At 40.5% G+C, this 21,555-nt stretch overlaps 1 protein-coding gene across 1 annotated transcript in view; it reads right to left on the minus strand.

The window, feature by feature from the left end:
* The window catches only part of LOC115105304 (kin of IRRE-like protein 3), a 291,162-nt gene that overhangs the window by 57,096 nt on the left and 212,511 nt on the right, over positions 1 to 21,555 (minus strand). The window contains exon 7 of the mRNA XM_065006811.1: positions 10,505 to 10,610. Coding sequence (XP_064862883.1) covers positions 10,505 to 10,610 — 106 coding nt within the window. The remainder of the gene's footprint in view (positions 1 to 10,504; positions 10,611 to 21,555) is intronic.

The following is a 21,555-nucleotide window of genomic DNA, read 5'->3' on the forward strand; positions in this document are numbered from 1 at the left end:
CGGATGCGACCGCTCGCTCCAACCCGGAAGTACGAATTGAAAGGGATATCAACCAGATTCCTTTTTCTGTGGCTTCCCTAAGGTGTCTACAGCCTTTAGACATAGTTTCAGGCCTTTATTTTGTGTCAGTGGCCAGCTGAGGGCTTTCAGAGTGATTATTGCGTAAAAGACAGAGGTAGTCATTTTTCCTCTCGGTCCTACTGAAAAGCCAATTGTCCTGGTTGATATATTATCGAATAGATATTTGAAAAACACCTTAAGGATAGATTATAAAAAACGTTTGCCATGTTTCTGTCGATATTATGGACATAATCGGTGTTGTCGTGACCGCTATTTCTGGTGGATTTTTCAACATAACGTGACCAACAAAAGGAGGTATTTTGGGTATAACAATCATCTTTATGGAACAAAAGGAACATTTGCTGTCTAACTGGGAGTCTCGTCAGTGAAAACATCCGAAGATCATCAAAGGTAAACGGTTAATTTGATTGCTTTTCTGATTTTCGTGACCAAGCTTCCTGCTACTAGCTGGACATAATGCTATGCTAGGTTATCGATAAACTTACACAAACGCTTGTCTTGCTTTGGCTGTAAAGCATCATTTCAAAATCTGAGATGACAGGGTGATTAACAAAAGGCTAAGCTGTGTTTCACTATATTTCACTTGTGATTTCATGACTATGAATATTTTCTAGTAATATGTTTTGACCGTTGCGCTATGCTAATTAGTGTAGTTGATGACAATTCTCCCGGATCCGGGATGGGTAGTTCCAAGAATTAAGTAAGTACCTTTCATATACACACTAGAGCAAATCTCAACTTACTAAGTCAAATTGTCACTCAGTCATGCATTTCCGGCAAAAAGGGGACGTCCTAAGGACATTAGTAGATGTTAACACAAGGTCCCTTTTAGGGTTTGTGTGATGCGTTCTCTCAATGACCTTCTAAAAACTTTCTAGGAACATTAAAACCTCTTGGGGCTAGGGGGCAGAATTTTCACTTTTGTATAAATAGCGTGCCCAATTTCAACTTCCTGCTACTCATGCCAAGAATATAAGATATGCATATTATTCATAGATTTGGATAGAAAACACTCGAATCATGTCTGTGAGTATAACAGAACTTATGTAGCAGGCAAAACCTCAAGGAATAAAACTGTTCAGATTTTTTTTTTGCCTCTCTCTGTTCCCTGACTTGTTATTGCCAAGGAATATTTCTTAGGAACTTGTTTTCAGTTCCTACCGCTTCCACTGGATGTCACCAGTCTTTGGAATTTGGTTGAGGTTATTCCTTTGTGCAATGAAGATGTAGGCCAACTAGGAACTGGGTACACTTTGTGAGTTGCGCAAGACGTGAAAAGTGGCGCTGGTTTGTTTTCATTCCTGTATTGAATACAGATTGCCCCATCTACAATTTGATCGATTATTAACGTTTAAAAATACCTAAAGTTGTATTTTTTGTAATTTGAAATATTTTGGCAAAGTTCATAGGCAACTTTTGAAATATTTTGTAGTGATGTTGCGTTTTTTGTAAGCTGTTTTTTTTCTGCATCAAACGCGCTTTATAAATGGACATTTTGGATATATATGGATGGAATTAATTGAACAAAAGGACCAAATGTGATGTTTATGGGACATATTGGAGTGCCAACAAAAGAAGCTCGTCAAAGGTAATGCATGTTTTATATTTTATTTCAGCGTTTTGTGTAGAGCCTTCAGGGTTGAAATATGCTAACTCCTTTGTTTACTGCTGGTGCAGATGTGCAGGCTATCAGATAATAGCTTCTTATGCTTTCGCCAAAAAGCATTTTTTAAATCTGACATGTTGGCTGGATTCACAACGAGTGTAGCTTTAATTTAGTATCTTACATGTGTGATTTAATGAAAGTTTGAATTTTATAGTATTTTATTGGAATCTGGCGCTCTGCATTTTCCCTGGCAATTGGCCAGTTGAGACATTTGCGTCCCGCCTATCCCTAACCAGTTTTAAAACATGATGGTATACTCAACACGATAAATTGACTTTCAGTATAGGCCTCAGTTTGGTCGCAGTATAAAGTCATAAAAAAGTGGTCCATGACACAACGTCCAGAGAATGTCCTAAAATCGTTCTTGGGGATATCCTGGGAACAAACCGGGAACAAGACAAAACCTCGACAGGAGCATAAAACAGCATTCTGAGCACTATGTTTCGGGGACATCGTAACTATTCATTTTTGTTTGCAGGGTTGATGTCAATGGGAGACTTATGCTGCATTCGTAATCAAGTGGAAGGTGGGAATTTACCCGTTTTTAAGTCGTAAATACCCTATCAGAACGCAAAATATCAGCTTGATTTACTCCAATGTAAACACTATATAGCATATATAACATGGTTAAAGCTATAGTTTTGATGTCATGGATGGTCAGTCCTGCACCCATAGCTCTGTTTATGAATTTGAGAGCAGTAACATTTCTCCAGCCCTATCCCTTAGCTTTTTTGCAAAAACAAAGAGTACACTTATTTATTTTTTCAGCTACTGATTGTCTCTTGAAGGGGAAGGATTTTCAATTTGGCTAGGATTCTCTTGTAAATTGACTTTGGTCAAAAATATTTGTGGTCTTCAAGGGGAAGTTCAGTATTTCAGTACCGCTGCCCCTATCACTCACAGTGATGTTTAGCTGACGTTTTAAATGGCTGTTTAAAACAAACCAAATAATGGATTAAAGTTTCTCCTGGCCTATAGACTAAATTCATGATATAACACAGAATGTAAATGTAAAAATCATGCTGTCTCCACAGCGTGAGTATTTTTAAAGCGTGTGATATCAGAATGCGCTCACTGTTCCAAAATGTGATTGTTACGCAACAGGACAGTTAACGCGTGCTGCCTGCAAACCAAGGCAAATTGCCTACTAATTATCTATTAAAATATGTTTAATCTGGTCTATTTCAAGTTATTTGCAAACAACAGTTTGAAATGAGGTGCGTTCTGTCTCCTCAGTAAATCAAGTAGTTGTCACCCATTTCACTGTTGCAGACAATTTACGTATGAGGCATGTTATGCAAATGTAAGATTAGGATTAGCTAGATGAGCCGGACAAATTTCTCTCTTTGATGAGAGCCCAAAGAGTGGTTCCCAAGGTCAAGTATGCAGACATTTTCTCTAGTCAGAATAGAACCTGCCAAACTTTTTCCCCCTGGTGCCTGCATTGCTTTTATTGTTGTTTTCCTTACATTGTTTAAGGATGAATATCATGCTTGGGTCCAGGAATCATGCGGGCCATGGGAAAATTCAAATTAAATATGAACTGTGATATTCACGGCACGGCACAGCCATGCAGTGGAAAAGCACCATAAGAGCTTTGCACACTTGGATTAGACAATATTTGCAAGTTATATACAGTTGAAGTAGGAAGTTTACATACACTTACAGTTGTAGTTGGAAGTTTAAAAACACTTAGGTTGGAGTCATGAAAACTTGTTTTTCAACCACTTCACACATTTCTTGTTAACAAACTATAGGTTTGGCAAGTCTGTTAGGACATCTACTTTGTGCATGACACAAGTCATTTTTCCAACAATTGTTTACAGAGAGATTATTTCACTCATAATTCACCGTATCACAATTCCACTGGGTCAGAAGTTTACATACACTAAGTATGGAAATTCAAAAGAAATCAGCCAAGACCTCAGAAAAAAAATTGTAGACCTCCATAAGTCTGGTTCATCCTTGGGAGCAATTTCCAAACGCCTGAAGGTACCTCATTCATCTCTACAAACAACAGTATGCAAGTATAAACACCATGGGACTATGTAGCTGTCATACCGCTCAGGAAGGAGACGCATTCTGTCTCCTAGATATGAAGCGTACATTGGAGCGAAAAGTGCAAATCAATCCCAGAACAACAGCAAAGGACCTTGTTAAGATGCTGGAGGAAAGAGGTACAAAAGTGTTTTAATGACTCCAACCTAAGTGTATGTAAACTTCTGAATTCAACTGTATGTATGTGTTTATGTATTGAGCGTAATGCATTATGTGTGTATTCCTTAATAACCACGCAAGATACTGATTTCATAACAATTACGTTACACTCAATTGTGCTTATATAAAGTAATCTATTAGTCTTGTCAAAACAATGCTAATGGCGTCAGAGAACTATTAGCTTCTTTGAAGCTGCCCTCATTATGACCATTGGCCTGTGTATACAGTGGCTTGCAAAAGTATTCAACCCCTGTGGTAGCAGATTCAGAATTAGTTAGGTAACATTGATAAATAAGATGTTGTATTTATAAAATAATTCTTATGTGAGATATTTGTAATTAGAATGTCTTCTTTTGGATAATACTGTTGGCAGTTTGCAGTTATCCCTTCCCTGCTAGGGCTTAGTCACTTGGGCCCCAGAGAGGGGAGAGGTCAGGCCTGTCTTCTTATGGGAATGTGTCTGTAACTATTACATGTCCCCTTTGAGGTTGCCCTTATCTTGATTTAGGATATGACCTAAGAGGCTCTCTGTCTTTTCTGATCTTGTCCAGGAGGGGGTGTATTTGATATATGCAATTGGATGAGGTAATGTTTTTGGTTCTAAGTGGTACCAAGAATGAGATAGGAACTTAGTTTAGGAGACCAAACTGAACGATCATTTATAGCCAATGCTGTCTGGCTATGTCTGTTTTTGCTATAAAGGATCTCAGTTGCCATTATGTAAGCATTCTCAGAGAATTAATTTATAGACACTGAATTGATCTGAGAGACACAGGGCTATGGTGAAGCTCATATAATTAAAGATGGACTTTATGATAACTCTGACTTGTGTGTGGTTTCCTCTTTCATGATTTGGTAATACAGGAAATTTCCACGACACCCCCTTGGCATTTTTCCTATTTTGTTGCCTAACAACCTGGAATTAAAATGGATTATTTGGGGGTTTGTATCATTTGATTTACACAACATGCCTACCACCATGCCTACCACATGCCTACCACTCTGACTTGTGTGGGGTTTGTATCATTTGATTTACACAACATGCCTAAAAAGAGATGCAAGAAATGAGACAAAAAAAATGAAAACTTGATCATGCATAACTTCAATTCTGACCAGTTTCCCAGTCCTTGCCTATGAAAAACATCCCCACAGCATGATGCTGCCGCCACCATGCTTCACTGTGGGGATGGTGCTCTTGGAGTGATGAGAGGTGTTGGGTTTTCGCCAGACATAGCGTTTTCCTTGATGACCAAAAAGCTACATTTGAATCTCATCTGACCAGAGTACTTTCTTCCATATGTTTGGGAAGTCTCCCACATGCTTTTCGGCAAACACCAAACGTGTTTGCTTATTTTTGTCTTTAAGCAATGGCTTTTTTTTCTTTTTCTGGCCACCCCACAGAGATGGCTTAAAGTGGTCCTATGGACAGATACTCCAAACTCCATTGTGGAGCTTTGCAGCTACTTCAGGGTTATCTTTGGTCTCTTTTTTGCCTCTCTGATTAATGCCCTCCTTGCCTGGTCAGTGAATTTTGGTGGGCGGCCCTCTCTTGGCAGGTTTGTGCGGTCTGTACAATGCATCACAGGGGGCAAACTACCTGTCCTACAGGACACCTACAGCACCCGATGTCACAGGAAGGCCAAAGATATCATCAAGGACATGCACAAACAAAGCCACTGCCTGTTCACCCTGCTATCATCCAGAAGGCAAGGTCAGTACAGGTGCATCAAAGCCGGGTCCGAGAGACTGAAAAACAACTTCTATCTCAAGACCATCAGACTGTTAAATAGCCATCACTAGCACAAAGAGCCTGCTGGCTACATACACAGACATGGAATCATTGGCCACTTTAATAAATGGATCACTAGTCACTTTAATAATGTTTACATATCTTGCATTACTCATCTCAAATGTATATACTGTATTCGATACTATCTACTGTATTTTAGTCTATGCGTCTCTTACATTGCTCATCCATATATTTATATATTCTTGATTCCATTCCTTTACATAGATTTGTGTGTATTAGGTATTTGTTGTGACATTTTTAGATATTACTTGTTAGATATTGCTGCACTGTCGGAACTAGAAGCATAAGCATTTTGCTACACCCGCAATAGCATCTGCTAAGCAAGTGTATGTGAGCAATACAATTAGACTTGATTTGTTGTTGGAGAGCAGATGCTGGAAGAGTGCAAGACTGCTAAGCCAACTGTCCACATACAAAGTGTGGCCCTTCCTGATATGAGGAGCCAGCATGGTCATTACCGCGAATGTCAGTGGTGGACCCTTGTAGACTGTAATGTCCTTGACAAATCCTGTCTATACAGGGAGTTGCAAACATTGGATCTGTGCTCCAGTATTCCCTTAGAGTTCTACTTCACTATTTCCATGAGAAGGACTGTTACCAGGAAGGTATACATTTCACTCATTGTGGTTTTGATCCATTTAGCAAGCTTTCCCCTCAAACCTGGATCCTGTAGCTCCAAGGCCTAGCGATTGATCATCTCCACTGTCTCCCACCTGCTCCTCTGTCAGAAACAGCTTAAAGCACTCCGACTCAGAGGGAGATGGCAAGGGGGCTTTGCATTCAAGACTAGGACTCTTCAAAGCCAAAAGCAGGGCCAGAGGAGGGGTGAAATGGCTGGCGGCCTTCCAGCTACCACAGACCCTCCGTACTTCACCCACTGTTGGACTGCCTCTAACACCACCAGCATCTTCAGAGGGATCTGGTCCTTCGTCAGTGTGCAAGGAGTCTTCAGATTCAGGCTTCTTAATGGCCACAAGATTGGGGGGCAACTCCTCACTGTAACTGTCAGAATCTGATTCCTAATTTTAATACTCAGATTCTTTGTCAGAATAAACAAAAACAAAAATTGAAAAAAATTGCTACGGCTACAGCTTAGCCAACTAGCTATATACAGTGGGGCAAAAAAGTATTTAGGCGTGGAGCACCAGATCAAGGGAGATTATCAGTGGTCTTGTATGTCTTCCATTTCCTATGAATTACTCCCACAGTTGATTTCTTCAAACCAAGCTGCTTACCTATTGCAGATTCAGTCTTCCCAGCCTGGTGCAGGTCTACAATTTTGTTTCTGGTGTCCTTTGACGGCTCTTTGGTCTTGGCCATAGTGGAGTTTGGAGTGTGACTGTTTGAGGTTGTGGACAGGTGTCTTTTATACTGATTACAGTTACAGGTCTGTGAGAGCCAGAAATCTTGTTTGTAGGTGACCAAATACTTATTTTCCACCATAATTTGCAAATAAATTCATTAAAAATCCTACAATGTGATTTTCTGGAATTTTTTTCTCATTTTGTCTGTCATAGTTGAAGTGTACCTATGATGAAAATTACAGGCCTCTCTCATCTTTTTAAGTGGGAGAACTTGCACAATTGGTGGTTGACTAAATACTTTTTTGCGCCACTGTACATAAACAACAACACTGAATGACTCCGGGCGAGTATCAGGGTTGATGTGATTGGTTGCCAGCACACACCATCTGTATCAATAAATCACTTTCAGAAAATGGTTTATGTCTTAATAATTTATTTATTTACTCTTTTATTCACGGAATCAAATGATGTGTGTAAAATACTTTTTTGAATGTTGTGCTGATTATGATAAGCTAATGCTAAGCTAATTGCCAGTAATGTGTGGAGCCATGTTTGTTGACATTGTTCAGTGCCTTCTGTGTGTTACGAAAATGTCTGTCAGACCAAAGATGTTATAACAAAACGAGGTGAGGGTAAACTTCCCGAAGTGAATAATGGGAAGTTAATGATGGTAGATGACACAACCCCTTCAACATGCATACTGCAGACAGACCTCATCTTATTTTTGATTAGGGTTTCTGTCAACTGGGTGTTAACCAAAATGAATGCTTGTGTTAGCTCACACTTTCCTCAGTCAGCGCTTGTTAGCCCCCCCCCCCCACCGCACAGGCATATGGCAGAGATATAACCGCCATCGTCTCAGGGACCCCGCCCATCTATAATAAATGAGATGCCAGCTGCTGTCAAGAAGTTAAGGTCTAAGGTGAGATCTGGGTACATTTAGCACACTTTTTACGCCGACTAACCACCTGCCCCACCCCGGACTACCTACAACAATGTGAAACATACAGTTGAAGTCGGAAGTTTACATACACCTTAGCCAAATACATTTAAACTCAGTTTTTCACAATTCCTGATGTTTAATCCGAGTAACAACTCCCTGTCTTGGGTTAATTAGGATCACCACTTTATTTTCAGAATGTGAAATGTCAGAATAATAGTATGATTTATTTCAGCTTTTATTTCTTTCATCACATTCCCAGTGGGTTAGAAGTTTACATAAACTCAATTAGTATTTGGAGCATTGTCTTTATTTTTTTTTTTTACTTGTGTCAAACATTTCGAGCAGCTTCCCACAATACGTTGGGTGAATTTTGGCCCATTCCTCCTGACAGAGCTAGTGTAACAGAGTCAGGTTTGGAGGCATCCTTGCTCGCACACTCTTTTTCAGGTCTGCCCACAAATTTTCTATTGAATTGAGGTCAAGGCTTTGTGATGGTGTTAAGGGAATTTTTATCAATAATGACTAATTATGTATACATTTCAAATCAGGACTGACTAATCAGAATACTATTATGTTACTGTATATATACTAATCAGAATACTATTATGTTACTGTATATGTACTAATCAGAATACTATTATGTTACTGTATATGTATGAATTTTCTTTCTTAATCCTAGTACTGAATATAATGTGTGTAAATATAATCAAGAATTAGAACAATGACTGTCTGTTCCTTGGTAGAAATTAATGAACTATATCTTCAGACTGGCTAGAATGCTTATCTACACAAGAAGACCTTGGCTCGGCCATAAATTATATTAAATTGGTAGGGAGACGATGTGGGAAGGCTTGAGATACTGCTTTTGTACCAGGGTGGCAGAAGAGACGGGTTGGTACTGGAACTAATGACGTCATTTTCAGTTTATAACCTGTGGTAAACTGTATCGTGTTCAGTACTCTCGTGAATAAACTCTGCTGATTGACTTTAAGACTGGGCTCTGTCCATTATTATAGAATAAGGTTCTTACAAATCCTTATGAATTGACAGAGTGTTTGATTTTATTTGGGTATTAAAACATAGAGCAATTTAATTCCTGCAACAGATGGCCACTCCAATACCTTGACTTTGTTGTCTTATGTTATTTTGCCACAACTTTGGAAGTATGCTTGGGGTCATTGTCCATTTGGAAGACCAGTTTGCGACCAAGCTTTAACTTCCTGACTGATGTCTTGAGATGTTGCTTCAATATATCCACATAATTTTCCGTCCACATGATGCCATCTATTTTGTGAAGTGCACCAGTCCCTCCTGCAGCAAAGCACCCCCACAACATGATGCTGCCACCCCCTGCTTCACAGTTAGGATGGTGTTCTTCAGCTTGCAAGCCTCCCCCTTTTTCCTCCAAACATAACGATGGTCTTTATGGCCAAACAGTTCTAATTTTGTTTAATCAAACCAGAGAACATTTCTCAAAAAAGTACGAACTTTGTCCCCATGTGCAGTTGCAAATCATAGTCTGGCTTTTTCATGGTGGTTTTGGAGCAGTGGCTTCTTCCTTGCTGAGCGGCCTTTCAGGTTATGTCGATTTAGAACTTTTTGTACCTGTTTCCTCCAGCATATTCACAGGGTCCTTTGCTGTTGTTCTGGGTTTGATTTGCACTTTTCGCACCAAAGTACGTTCATCTCTAAGAGACAGAACGTCTCCTTCCTGAGCGGTATGATGGCTGCGTGGTCCCATGGTGTGTATACTTCGTACTATTGTTTGTACAGATGAACGTGGTACCTTCAGGCATTTAGAAATTGCTCCCAAGGATGAATCAGAATTGTGGAGGTCTACAATTTTTTTCTGAGGTCTTGACTGATTTCTTTTGATTTCTCCATGATGTCAAGCAAAGGGGCACTGAGGTAAAGGTACACCTCCGATTGACTCAAATGATATCATTTAGCCTATCAGAAGCTTCTAAAGCCATGACATCATTTTGGGAATTTTCCAAGCTGTTTGAAGGCACAGTCAATTTAGATTATGTAAACTTCTTATCCAATGGAATTGTGATATAGTGAATTATAAGTGAAATAATCTGTCTGTAAACAATTGTTGGAAAAAGTACTTGTGTCATGTACAAAGTAGATGTCCTAACTGACTTGCCAAAACTATAGTTTGTTAACAAGAAATTTGTGGAGTGGTTGAAAAACGAGTGTTACTGACTTCAACCTAAGTGTATGTAAACTTCTGACTTAAACTGTATGTGGTTGTTTATTGTGCTATACCCCAGTAGAGCAGCATAACTTGGACAGAGAGACTACGGAACTCCTAAAGCAGCCTGTATATAGGCCTACTGAACACAATAAGTGCATCAAAAAGTGGCGATTTTGGGTCACTCAAACCAAAAGATTTAAATCGGAGAGAAAAATAGATATGTGTGTGTGAGAAAGAGAGAGTGTGTGTGTGTGTGTCTGTATATGCAGGTGTACTATCTCACCTGTAGTGGATGACTGGTGGGTTAGCTTTGGCAGAGCAGTGAAACTTTACCAGATTGCCCTCCAGTATGGGCTGGGGCTCAACAGATAGGTTGACCAGGGGCAGGTCTACATGGGAGAGAACAGAGGGTTAGTCTATAAACCAATGCCAGAGTATGGTGTTAATATTAGGACAGCCTCAAGTCCTGCCGAGACCGAGACTGTCCTATGGACATCGTACAGGTGAGTCTGTGCCTGGGTCGTGCTAGTAAGGGCACGCTACTAAAAATGCTTCAAAACTTTCTCGAAATGGAATTTAAAAAATGTGTGTTTTGGATTGGACAAGTCAAAATCAATGTCAAATTTTACTGATCACATACACACATTTATCAGATGTTATTACGGGTGTAGCGAAAAGCTTGAGTTTCTAGCTCCAAAAGGGCAGTAGTAACTAACAATTCACAACAATAGAAACAAATCTAAAGTAAAATAATTGAATTAAGAAATATACTGTATAAATATTAGGACGAGCAATGTCGGAGTGGCATTGACAAAAATACAGTAAAATAGAATACTGTATATACAGTTGTGGCCAAAAGTTTTGAGAATGACACAAATATTAATTTTCACAAAGTTTGCTGCTTCAGTGTCTTTAGATATTTTAGTCAGATGTTACTATGGAATACTGAAGTATAATTACAAGCATTTCATAAGTGTTTAAGGCTTTTATTGACAATTACAGGAAGTTGATGCAAAGAGTCAATATTTGTAGTGTTGACCATTCTTTTTCAAGACTTGGCAATCCGCCCAGGCATGCTGTCAATTAACTTCGGGCCACCTGACTGATGGCAGAACATTCTTGTATAATCAATGCTTGGAGATTGCCAGAATTTGTGGGTTTTTGTTTGTCCACCCGCCTCTTGAAGATTGATCACAAGTTCTCAATGGGATTAAGGTCTGGGGAGTTTCCTGGCCATGGACCCAAAATATCCATGTTTTGTTCCCTGAGCCACTTAGTTATCACTTTTGCCTTATGGTAAGGTGCTCCATCATGCTGGAAAAGGCATTGTTCGTCACCAAACTGTTCCTGGATGGTTGGGAGAAGTTGCTCTCGGAGGATGTGTTGGTACCATTCCGTTCATTTGCATGGCAAAGAGGGACTTTGCAATTAATGCAATTCATCTGATCACTCTTCATAATATTCTGGAGTATATGCAAATTGCCATCATACAAACTGAGGCAGCAGAATGTGAAAATTCATATTTGTGTCATTCTCAAAAATGATGGCCACGACTGTACTTTTGAAATAAGTAAAGCAGAATGTAAAGATTACTAAAGTGAATAGTGTTCCCATTGTTAAAGTGATCAGTGATTCCATGCCTATGTATATAGGGCAGCAGCCTCTAAGGTGCATGGTTGAGTAACCGGGTGGTAGCAGGCTAGTAATGCTATTTAACATTCTGATGGCCTTGAGATAGAAGCAATTTTTTCAGTCTCTCTGACCCAGCTTTGATACACCTGTACTGACCTCACCTTCTGGATGTTAACGGGGTGAATAGGCCTTGGCTTGGGTGGTTGATGTCCTTGATGATCTTTTTGCCATTCCTGTGACATCGGGTGCCGTAGGTGTCCTGGAGGATAGACAGTATGCCCACGGTGATGCAGGAGAGCCCTGTAGTTGCAGGCAGTGCAATTGCCACAATTGTAAACATTTGTGAGGTTCTTAGGGGACAAGCCACATTTCTTCATCTTTCTGAGGTTGAAGAGTTGCTGTTGCGCCTTCTTCACAACACTGTCTGTGGTTGAATCATTGCAGATTGTCAGTGATGTGTACACGCAGGAACTTGTAGCTTATCTTAGCTTATCTCCTTCTCCACTGAGGTCCCGTCAATGTGGAAAGGGTTGTGCTCCCTCTGCTGTTTCTTGAAGTCCACAATCAGCTCCTTTGTTTTGTTGGCATTGTGGAGAGGTTATTTTCCTGGCACCACTCTGCCAGGGCCCTCAACTCCTCCCTGTAGGCGGTCTCATCATTGTTGGTAATCAGGCCTACTACTGTTGGCTACAAAAGTTATTGAGTTTGAGGCCTGCATTGACACGCAGTCATGGGTGAACAGGGAGTACAGGAGGAGGACTGAGCACGCACCCTTGTAGGGCCCCAGTGTTGAGGATCAGCGAAGTGGAGGTGTTGTTTCCTACCTTCACCACCTGGGGTCGGTCCGTCAGGAAGACTGGGATAGGGAGAGATTGAATATGTCCGTAAACACTCCAGCCAGCTGGTCTGCGGGTGCGGCTAGGGAAGCCCTCTGGGCCGGCAGCCTTGCGAGGCTTAACACGCTTAAATGTCTCACTCACGTCGGCCACGGAGAAGGAGAGCTCATAGTCCTTGGGAGTGGGCTGGTTCGGTGGTACTGTGTTGTCCTCAAAGTTGGTGAAGGTGTTTAGCTTGTCCGGGGGCAAGACGTCTGTGTCCGCGACATGGCTGATTGTCCCTCTGTAATTCATGATTGTTTCATGTCTGATCCATTGAATTGCAATTCTACTTTGTCTCTGTACTTACGTTTGATTGCCTTACGGAGGGAATAACTACATTGTTTGTATTCAACCTTATGCCGAGTCACCTTGCCATGGTTAAATGCGGTGGTAATAGAATTGTCAATATAGCTACAGTGACTCACTAACTCATGTGTATAATTAATTTATGGTTGGTTCGTTGGTTATCAGCCAGTCTCAGCTGCCCAGTAATCTTGCTGCCAATTTAGTGAGGCTAGTAAGGTAACAGCACGCTGAAAATATTGAAATGTCCTTGTTAGGTATACTTAGCTAGCCAGTCAAATATAGATAAATACAATTAGTGGAGTGGTTAAATTGTGTGTTTTGTTGTAGGTGGTACAGAATCTGGGTCCACCAAAATGCACTTCCAACCCGTAGCTCTGCACAAGGTGAAGGTAAATTTGCAAAATATTTACAAGCTGACAGCTTAGATATGTCAATTTACAGTAAGCATGGTATAAACATGAATTGGGTAGTGTTTGTATGATTTGTGTTATGGGGTTACAGGTGATTAGACTTAGCCTGAGGAACACAGAGCACCTTCCAGACCATGTAATCCATTTAGTTTACCCCTTTGCTAAAACTCAGGTTATCTGGAATCATTCCACGGTGCCCTGCTGAAAAGTACCCCAAAATGGGGGCCTTTTTGGGTACACACCTTACAGTTATGGAGCACAACAGATTGTGGGACAGAAACCAGCAAGGAACACTGAAAAGGCTACAACAGTAATGACACAACCGCTTTATTCTCTTAGCAGATTCTCAAGACAATACAAATTCCTGTGGAAAGGGCAACTATTGACAATTACATGTCAAAGTCAATGGGCTGGGGAGGTTTAGACAGTACTTTGAGATGAGGAAGGGAGTTTTGGTTGTGCAAGGTTATGCTTAAGACAGTTAATGTGTTGAGTGATTGAGGTGCACTTTCTCAATCTCCCATACATAAATTCATACTATGCAAGAAATGCCTTCCTAAGACTTTTCACACCTTTAGCCCAGCCCACTCACATTGTTGACTGATCTTTCCTCTAAAAAACAGCTCCTAATGTCCCCTCATTGTGTCTAAACAATATTCTAGAGGGTAAAGAGATCAATGGAATGGTACAAACAAAGGCATGTTGCCCTACGTCTCTTCCACAAAGTGTAAAATGCTTTGTTGCTGATGTTACACGTTTGCTAACAAGTTATACATGTGATGTGTGGTGCATAACAAGTTAGCAGGCACCAGGCTAACTAGCTTGCTAACAAGTTATAAATGTGAGGCGTGGCGCATAATAAGTTAGCAGGCACCAGGCTAACTGTAATATTTGTGTTGTGGAGAAATGACCAGGCAGGAGGCGGGAGTACAGTTAGTTTTCGTTTAGTCAAAACCTCTCGTGCTCTACAGTTCCCGGCACCCCAGTGCGCATGTGCATTTCCTATTAGGTGTAGTAACATAACACTGCCGTAATGCATTACTGCTTAGTAACAGCACAGTAACTAATATAAACAGATGTAGATCCCAGATACTACACTAACTAGCTAGCCAACTCCAGTAATGTGCTAACGTCTGCTGGAAAACCTAGCTTTAGGTTGCTAGTTGTAAACGGCGTAGCTCGCTGTTTAGTAACTATCCATATCTATGACTAAAAAGGGAAGAGGTTTAACAACCGAGATACAAAATATTTTATTTTTAGTCATAGATATGGTTACAGGTAGTTGTTTAGCTAGGTAATTTAGCTAATTAGTTAGCAAAATAAAAAATAATTTGATTTCTCCCCTGTAACACAGTATGTTAGCCCAATATGGGTTTCAGTAGTTAAACTAATGTTAGCTAGCTAGCTAGGTGGCTTGCAGGAAAAAATGACTTACTTAGCTAGACACCGTATTTGTCATCTGCCCTCTTGGCTCTGGTATCGGCTGTAGCTGAGCTTCTAACGTTAGCTAAATCCAACTCTTTGTTTTGAATCCTCTTCACTATATTCCGGTTAAAACATGTATGATTGAATATCAACATGTAGCTAATAGATGGTCCATCGACAAATTCGTGTTGATGAGAGGAATCACTTGAAGTCATTGCGTCTGGTAAATTCTTTCAGTATTGCCTAAAGGATTGTTGTTAGGGGCCAGAGGATGAATCACCACCCAGTAGTTTTTCAGAGATTGTAAAAATGTGTCGGCTTGTATATTTTATAGGCCGCCGATAGGAACATCGCTGAAAGACGTCCAATGGCTCTATCGAAGAAGGACAACCATATCTAAACACACACAGAAGTATGATCAGTATAACGTAGAGCCTTCGCAAAATGCTACAAAGCAGGACTACATGTATATTTAGATCTCACCCCCCATCAATGACCTTAAAGCCATCATAGGGTGTATAATTCAGTGTGCAAAACCCTGACCTGCCTTCCTCCTGGGCAATTATGTCTGAAACACATCTCACTGCCCTAGAAATGTATCAGACATGATGAGAACAAGCCCAAATTCCCCCAGGGTGAAATTCCCCTTTAACCCCATCAATCACGATGGCCTGAGTTATGTCGCCAAGATAATCGTGAAACCATGAACAGGCGTCAGAGCTCAGGCCTTCAATAAAATAGCATGATCACCAGCTTTTGACAGATCCACAAACAAAGTAGCACATGTCATTTTAGTCTCTAAAGCATTGACAAGAAAATTAACAACTAAAGTGGTTGCTGTAATAGTGCTATGCCCAGGCCTAAACCCTGATTGGTTTACATTCAAAATACATTTCTCAAATAAAAAAGAGCAGAATTGTACATTTACCAATGATTCAAGAATCTTAGCTAGACAAAGAAGCCTTGAAATGGGGCGGTAATTATTAAGATCACTACTATCCCCTCCCTTATGGATTTGCAGCACAAGAGCTGATTTCAATACTTTTGGAATATTTCCTGATAAATGTTACATGCATTTTTTTTTGTTATTGAGCAAACAATGATGCACACTTAAGCAGAGCAGTATCCATTGGTCGCCTCCTGTGGATTTATTGTTGTCTGTTGCTAGCATAGCATCCAGGACTTCTTATTCTGTAAATAGCCCCCCAAAAAAGCTTTTGCTATCATTTCTCTGATCATTCAGCAAGTTTCCCCTAACAACATCCTGCCCAATATCATTGTGAATAGGTTTAGAGGTTATTTGAAAGAGAGAGCCCAGTGAAATCAAATGGTGATTAAATGCATAAATGATGGCATTTTTTTCTGTAATGAGGTCAGTGTCTGAATTAATTTGTTGTGGCAGAGAGGAAGTAATAGAACCCTTCAGGGATTGGACAGTTTTCCAGAATCGTATTAATCACCAGTTTATTATTAATCACTCTTTCTGACACTGATAGTAACTCCTTATTTAGAATTTCAGTGAGCTCATCGGCTTTGTGTGCTGACATGTAGAGTGTGGAATCATCTGCGTACATAGTCAATCTAGCTTTGTGTAAGACCCGTGGCAAATCATTTGTAAAGAATAGAGAAGAGTAACGGCCCAAGGCAACTGCCCTGAAGGACACAACACTATACATATCTGACGTTAGAGAAGCTTCCATTGAAGACACTCTGGATTCCATTAGATAAATAGCTTTCCAATGATGTGATGTTAGGTGATGCAGAGTTATTTGTTTGTTTTTCTATTCAATTACAATGTATGATCAATAACATCAAAGGCTGCACTTAAATCTAACAATACAGCTCCAACTGTCATCTTATTATGCATTTATTTAACCATTCATTAGTCATCTGAGTCAGTGCAATACAAGTTGAGTAGTGCCCTTCTATATGCATGCTGAAAGTCAGTAGTTAACTTGTTGTCACGCCTTGGTCAATATGTTTTGTGTTTTCGTTATATATTTTGGTCAGGCCAGGGTGTGACATGGGTTTATGTGTTGGGTTCGTATTGGGGTTTTATTAGCATTGGGATTGTGTATGATTAGGGGTGTGTCTAGTTAGGCTTGGCTGCCTGAGGCGGTTCTCAATCGGAGTCAGGTGATTCTCGTTGTCTCGGATTGGGAACCGTATTTAGGTAGCCTGAGTTCACTGTGTATTTCGTGGGTGATTGTTCCTGTCTCAGTGTAGTGTTCACCAGATAGGCTGTAATAAGTTTCACGTTCCGTTTGTTATTTCATGTATCGTCATTCATTCATTAAAGACATGAGTAACCACCACGCTGCATTTCGGTCCTCTCTTTCGACAAACGAAGAACGACGTTACACTTGTTCTCAAACAATTCTCTCCATCAATTTACTAAGGACAGGCAGCAAACTGATTTAGCGTCTGTTCGAGCCAGCAAATGGTGCTTTACTATTCTTAGGCAGCTCTGCAGCATTAGTGAAGAGTTGATCAAAACAAGTGGACGTCACAGATCCAACACTATTGGTATGCACTCTAGTTGGTTGAGTGATAACCTGGGTCATATTACAGGCATTAGTCACAGTTTGAAGCTTCCTCTTGAGAGGCCCGCTAGTTGCTAACCAGTCACTTTTCAGGTTACCCAGAAAATAGTTCTCTCTGTTAACATCACACATACTATCAAGCATTTCACACATATTATCCAAATACTGACATTTAGCATAAAAGAAGAGGCTTTAGATGAGGCAGGTGAACATACAACCACAACACTTCAACAACATTTGACATGCTTTAAAGGAAAATGGGTCTGAACATATTCAGCAGCACCTCCCCCATAGGCATTCCTGTCTTTCCTGTAGATGTTACATCCTTGTATTGCTACTGCCGTATCATCAAATAATTATCTAAGTAAGTTTCAGAGAGAGCCAGTATATGATGATGTTAGCAAGCTATTGGATTTTTTAAACCTTATTTTTAAGGCTACATATATTAATATGGGCTATTCTTAGCCATTGGGTAGCTTATCAGAAAAAATAAAATAAAAACTTTCTTTGGCAGATAAAGTCAGTCAATCAGGCACTTGTGAGTGTCAGTTGCTGTATGTGTGTGATATTGGGCTGAAGCTATTGACCCGGAAGCTTGGGTTTCTCCCTCCTCCCAGGCTTTTGGGACGGAGGGTGGACAATGAGCTTGTCGTAGCGGATGTAAGCAATGTCCCCATGCTTTCTTTCCACCTTTGGCACACAGCTTCAGAGAAGTCCTCGTTGAGGAAGATGTTGATTCCTCTCAAGTTCTATGCTCTCTCCAGAACAGACATCTTTTCCTTGAACCTTAGGAACTTGACCACTATTGGCATGGGTCTGTCATCTGGGCTGGTTTCAGATTTCCCAGACCTATGGGCGCGCTCCGCCTCAATCTTCCAATGATCCATCGGCAGCTTTGCAATGATTTATTTTCTCACTTTCTCCTCAGACTCCGTCCAGGTCTCATGGGGAGACTCTGGTATGCCATCCACAACAATGTTATTCCTCCTGGATTGTCCCTCTAGATTGTCTGTTTCAATGACTGACTGACAGACAGTGCTGATGACATCTCGCGTTGACTAACAGTTTGTTGTCAACTTGCTGCAAATCTCTTACAGGACATCCGCCTCTGCCTGGGAGAACTGCAAACTGTTCTCTAGGCGGGACACTACTTTCCCAAATGACCAACATCCGGTGAAATGGCAGAGAGCCAAATTCAAATAAAATTACTATAAATATTAAAAATTCATGAAATCACACATGCAATACACCAAATTAAAGCTACACTTATTGTTAATCCAGCCAACGTGTCAGATTTCAAAAAGGCTTTACGGCGAAAGCAAACCATGCTATTATCTGAGTACAGCACCCCATCAAACAAATACAGACAATCATATTTCAACCCGCCAGGCGCGACAACTCAGAAATAAAGAAATAATTCATGCCTTACCTTTGAAGAGCTTCTTCTGTTGGCACTCCAATATGTCCCGTAAACATCACAAATGGTCCTTTTGTTCGATTAATTCCGTCGTTATATTTCCAAAATGTCCACTTATTTGGCGTATTTGATCCAGAAAAACACTGGTTCCAAATCGCGCAACATGACTACAAAATATCTCATAAATTACCTATAATCTTTGTCCAAACATTTCAAACAATTTTCCTAATACAACTTTAGGTATTTTAATGTAAATAATTGATACAATTTAAGACGGGATAAACTGCGTTCAATACCGGAGGAAAACAAAGTGGAGCGTGCTTTTCAGGTTGCGCGCCTCTATCAAACAATACACTTACTCGACCCTCATTCTGAATAGGGCTACATCTTAATTTCTCAAAGGAAAAAACATAAACCAATTTCTAAAGACTGTTGACATCCAGTGGAAGCGATAGGAACTGCAAGCAACTGCCTTAGAATTCTAGATTCCCAATGAAAATGCATTGAAAAGAGAGTTACCCCAATTTTTTTTTACTGGATGGTTTGTCCTCGGGGTTTCGCCTTCCAATAAGTTCTGTTATACTCACAGATGTCATTCAAACAGTTTTAGACACTTCAGAGTGTTTTCTATCCAACAAATACAAAGAATAAAAATAATATGCATATCCTAGCTTCTGGGCCTGAGTTGCAGGCAGTTTACTTTGGGCATGCTTTTCATCCGGACGTGAAAATACTACCCTCTATCCCAAAGAAGTTAAAAGTCCTGGACCTCTCTGGTCAGATAATCCCTTGTTTTGTTAGTTGAGTCCACCAGAAATTTGACACCGCTATTTTCCTGTTTCTGTAACAATTGTTTGTCGATATTTAAAATATTTAAAAGATCACGCTTCTGTGAATGTCAAAACACTGTCTTCTCCATACTTCCCACCTTCTTTAGTTTTGGGTGGCATGATGGTAGAAACTTAGGTTACCTCTGTTACTCCACGCAATTCCAACCAGCACAGCTCGCAGCCCCGATGGAACCAGCAAAAAACAACAGGGATTTAATCAGCCACAAGCCTGGGACTATCTGCGGTCGCAGCTACAAGGGCTAACCGTGTCGTGGACTTTTTAGTGTCTGTAAAACCAGATTGACTTCCCTAATACAGTAAGTCGATTCAGATGTGTGTGTGTGGTCTGTCTGTCTGTCTGTCTGTCTGTCTGTCTGTCTGTCTGTCTGTCTGTCTGTCTGTCTGTCTGTCTGTCTGTCTGTCTGTGTGTGTGTTTGTGTGAGAATATGTGTGTGTGTTAGCACAGGCACGTGCATGAGCGTATGACCCCAATCGAATGCAGATGGATTCAGTTGTCAGAGTCAGATATGTGTGATTGCAACTGTTAAGCAGCCTGTTAACAACTGTATAAACATTGTTGCAGTGGCTGGGGTTTGATGCTATCCTGACCCCCGGTAAAGACATTTTCACACAGCAGTGCTTAAACCGGTTAATTAAAGATTCACTCAGTCAAATGTTGGAGATAAAAGAGCAAAACAAAGCAAACAACAAACAGAGCGGAAAGGGCTTGTTTAATACTCTCCTCTGTAATGGCTGATATTTTCCATTCAGATTAATTGGAGCCTCGTTTCACTTGCTAATTGCTACATTAGAAATGTATGCAACTTTTTAAAGAATACCCGTGATTAAGGACAGCTCCGGATGAAAGCAACTAACACATAAATTAAACAAATTAAGCAAACAACAGTGTTCAGACGAATGAACTGAATGTGCCTTCAGTGGGAGCGTTGGGAGCGATGTCTTCGTCAGGGTCCTTTTTCGGGCTGTTTTCAAAACAAATCACACTTAGTTAAATAATCCGCTGCTGAAATGACTGAAACGGAGTGGGATTGTGCAAATACAACAGGCTATCCAAATTACCCCTGGCACTAGCCTAGGCAGCCTCAGCAGCCCCACAAGCACGCCAGAGATTGATAGCGGGGGCCGGAACCATCAAATGCTCTCTCACTTTTGTAACTCTCAAAGTGCTTTAGATGTGCGCAGCGATGGGGCCCATTCTGTGCTGCTAGTTCCAAAAACGCTCTCTGTGATTTTCTTCAAAAGTACCTCTGATCTTTCATATAAGCAAATGGAACTCTTTCACTTTGACTTGTGCCGCCTTGATTGTGTTTGACTTAACAGGAAAAGGTTTAGAAAGTATGCAAAATGACCTCCTGACCCTTTGGCCAAGGGGAGATTATAAAAATCTATTTATGTAGCTTAGTGTGTTTTTCATTCAACAGATCTTGCCAGTGCATTATTGGTGATTGTCACATTGGTATAAAGATCGGGAGACAGGTGCTGGAATGCGTAATATGTTTTTTTATTATTACCCAAATTACAGCATTCCGTGTAAAGGCACAGGGACGAAGAACAAACAAACATGTAAACAAAACACACAGGGTTGAAACCCAAACAAAAGAGTGAGGAGTACCTCGAATAAATAACACAAGCGCACAATGACACCACACGGGACAAGACCCATAATCATCTGCACAATACAAGCGGCATGAAAGCCAAAACAACACAGCACCAACGGACATTGTAACAATAATGGACAGCCCAATGGAAGCCAAAGGGCACATACATACAAATATTAATCAGTGGGAATAGGGGATAGGTGTGCGTGATGGAATTTCCGGAGGGATCCTTGTCAATAATAACTTTCATGGATTAAAGATGTTCATTCATTTC

Source organism: Oncorhynchus nerka, linkage group LG22 (genome assembly GCF_034236695.1).
Source record: "Oncorhynchus nerka isolate Pitt River linkage group LG22, Oner_Uvic_2.0, whole genome shotgun sequence".
NCBI lineage: Eukaryota > Metazoa > Chordata > Actinopteri > Salmoniformes > Salmonidae > Oncorhynchus > Oncorhynchus nerka.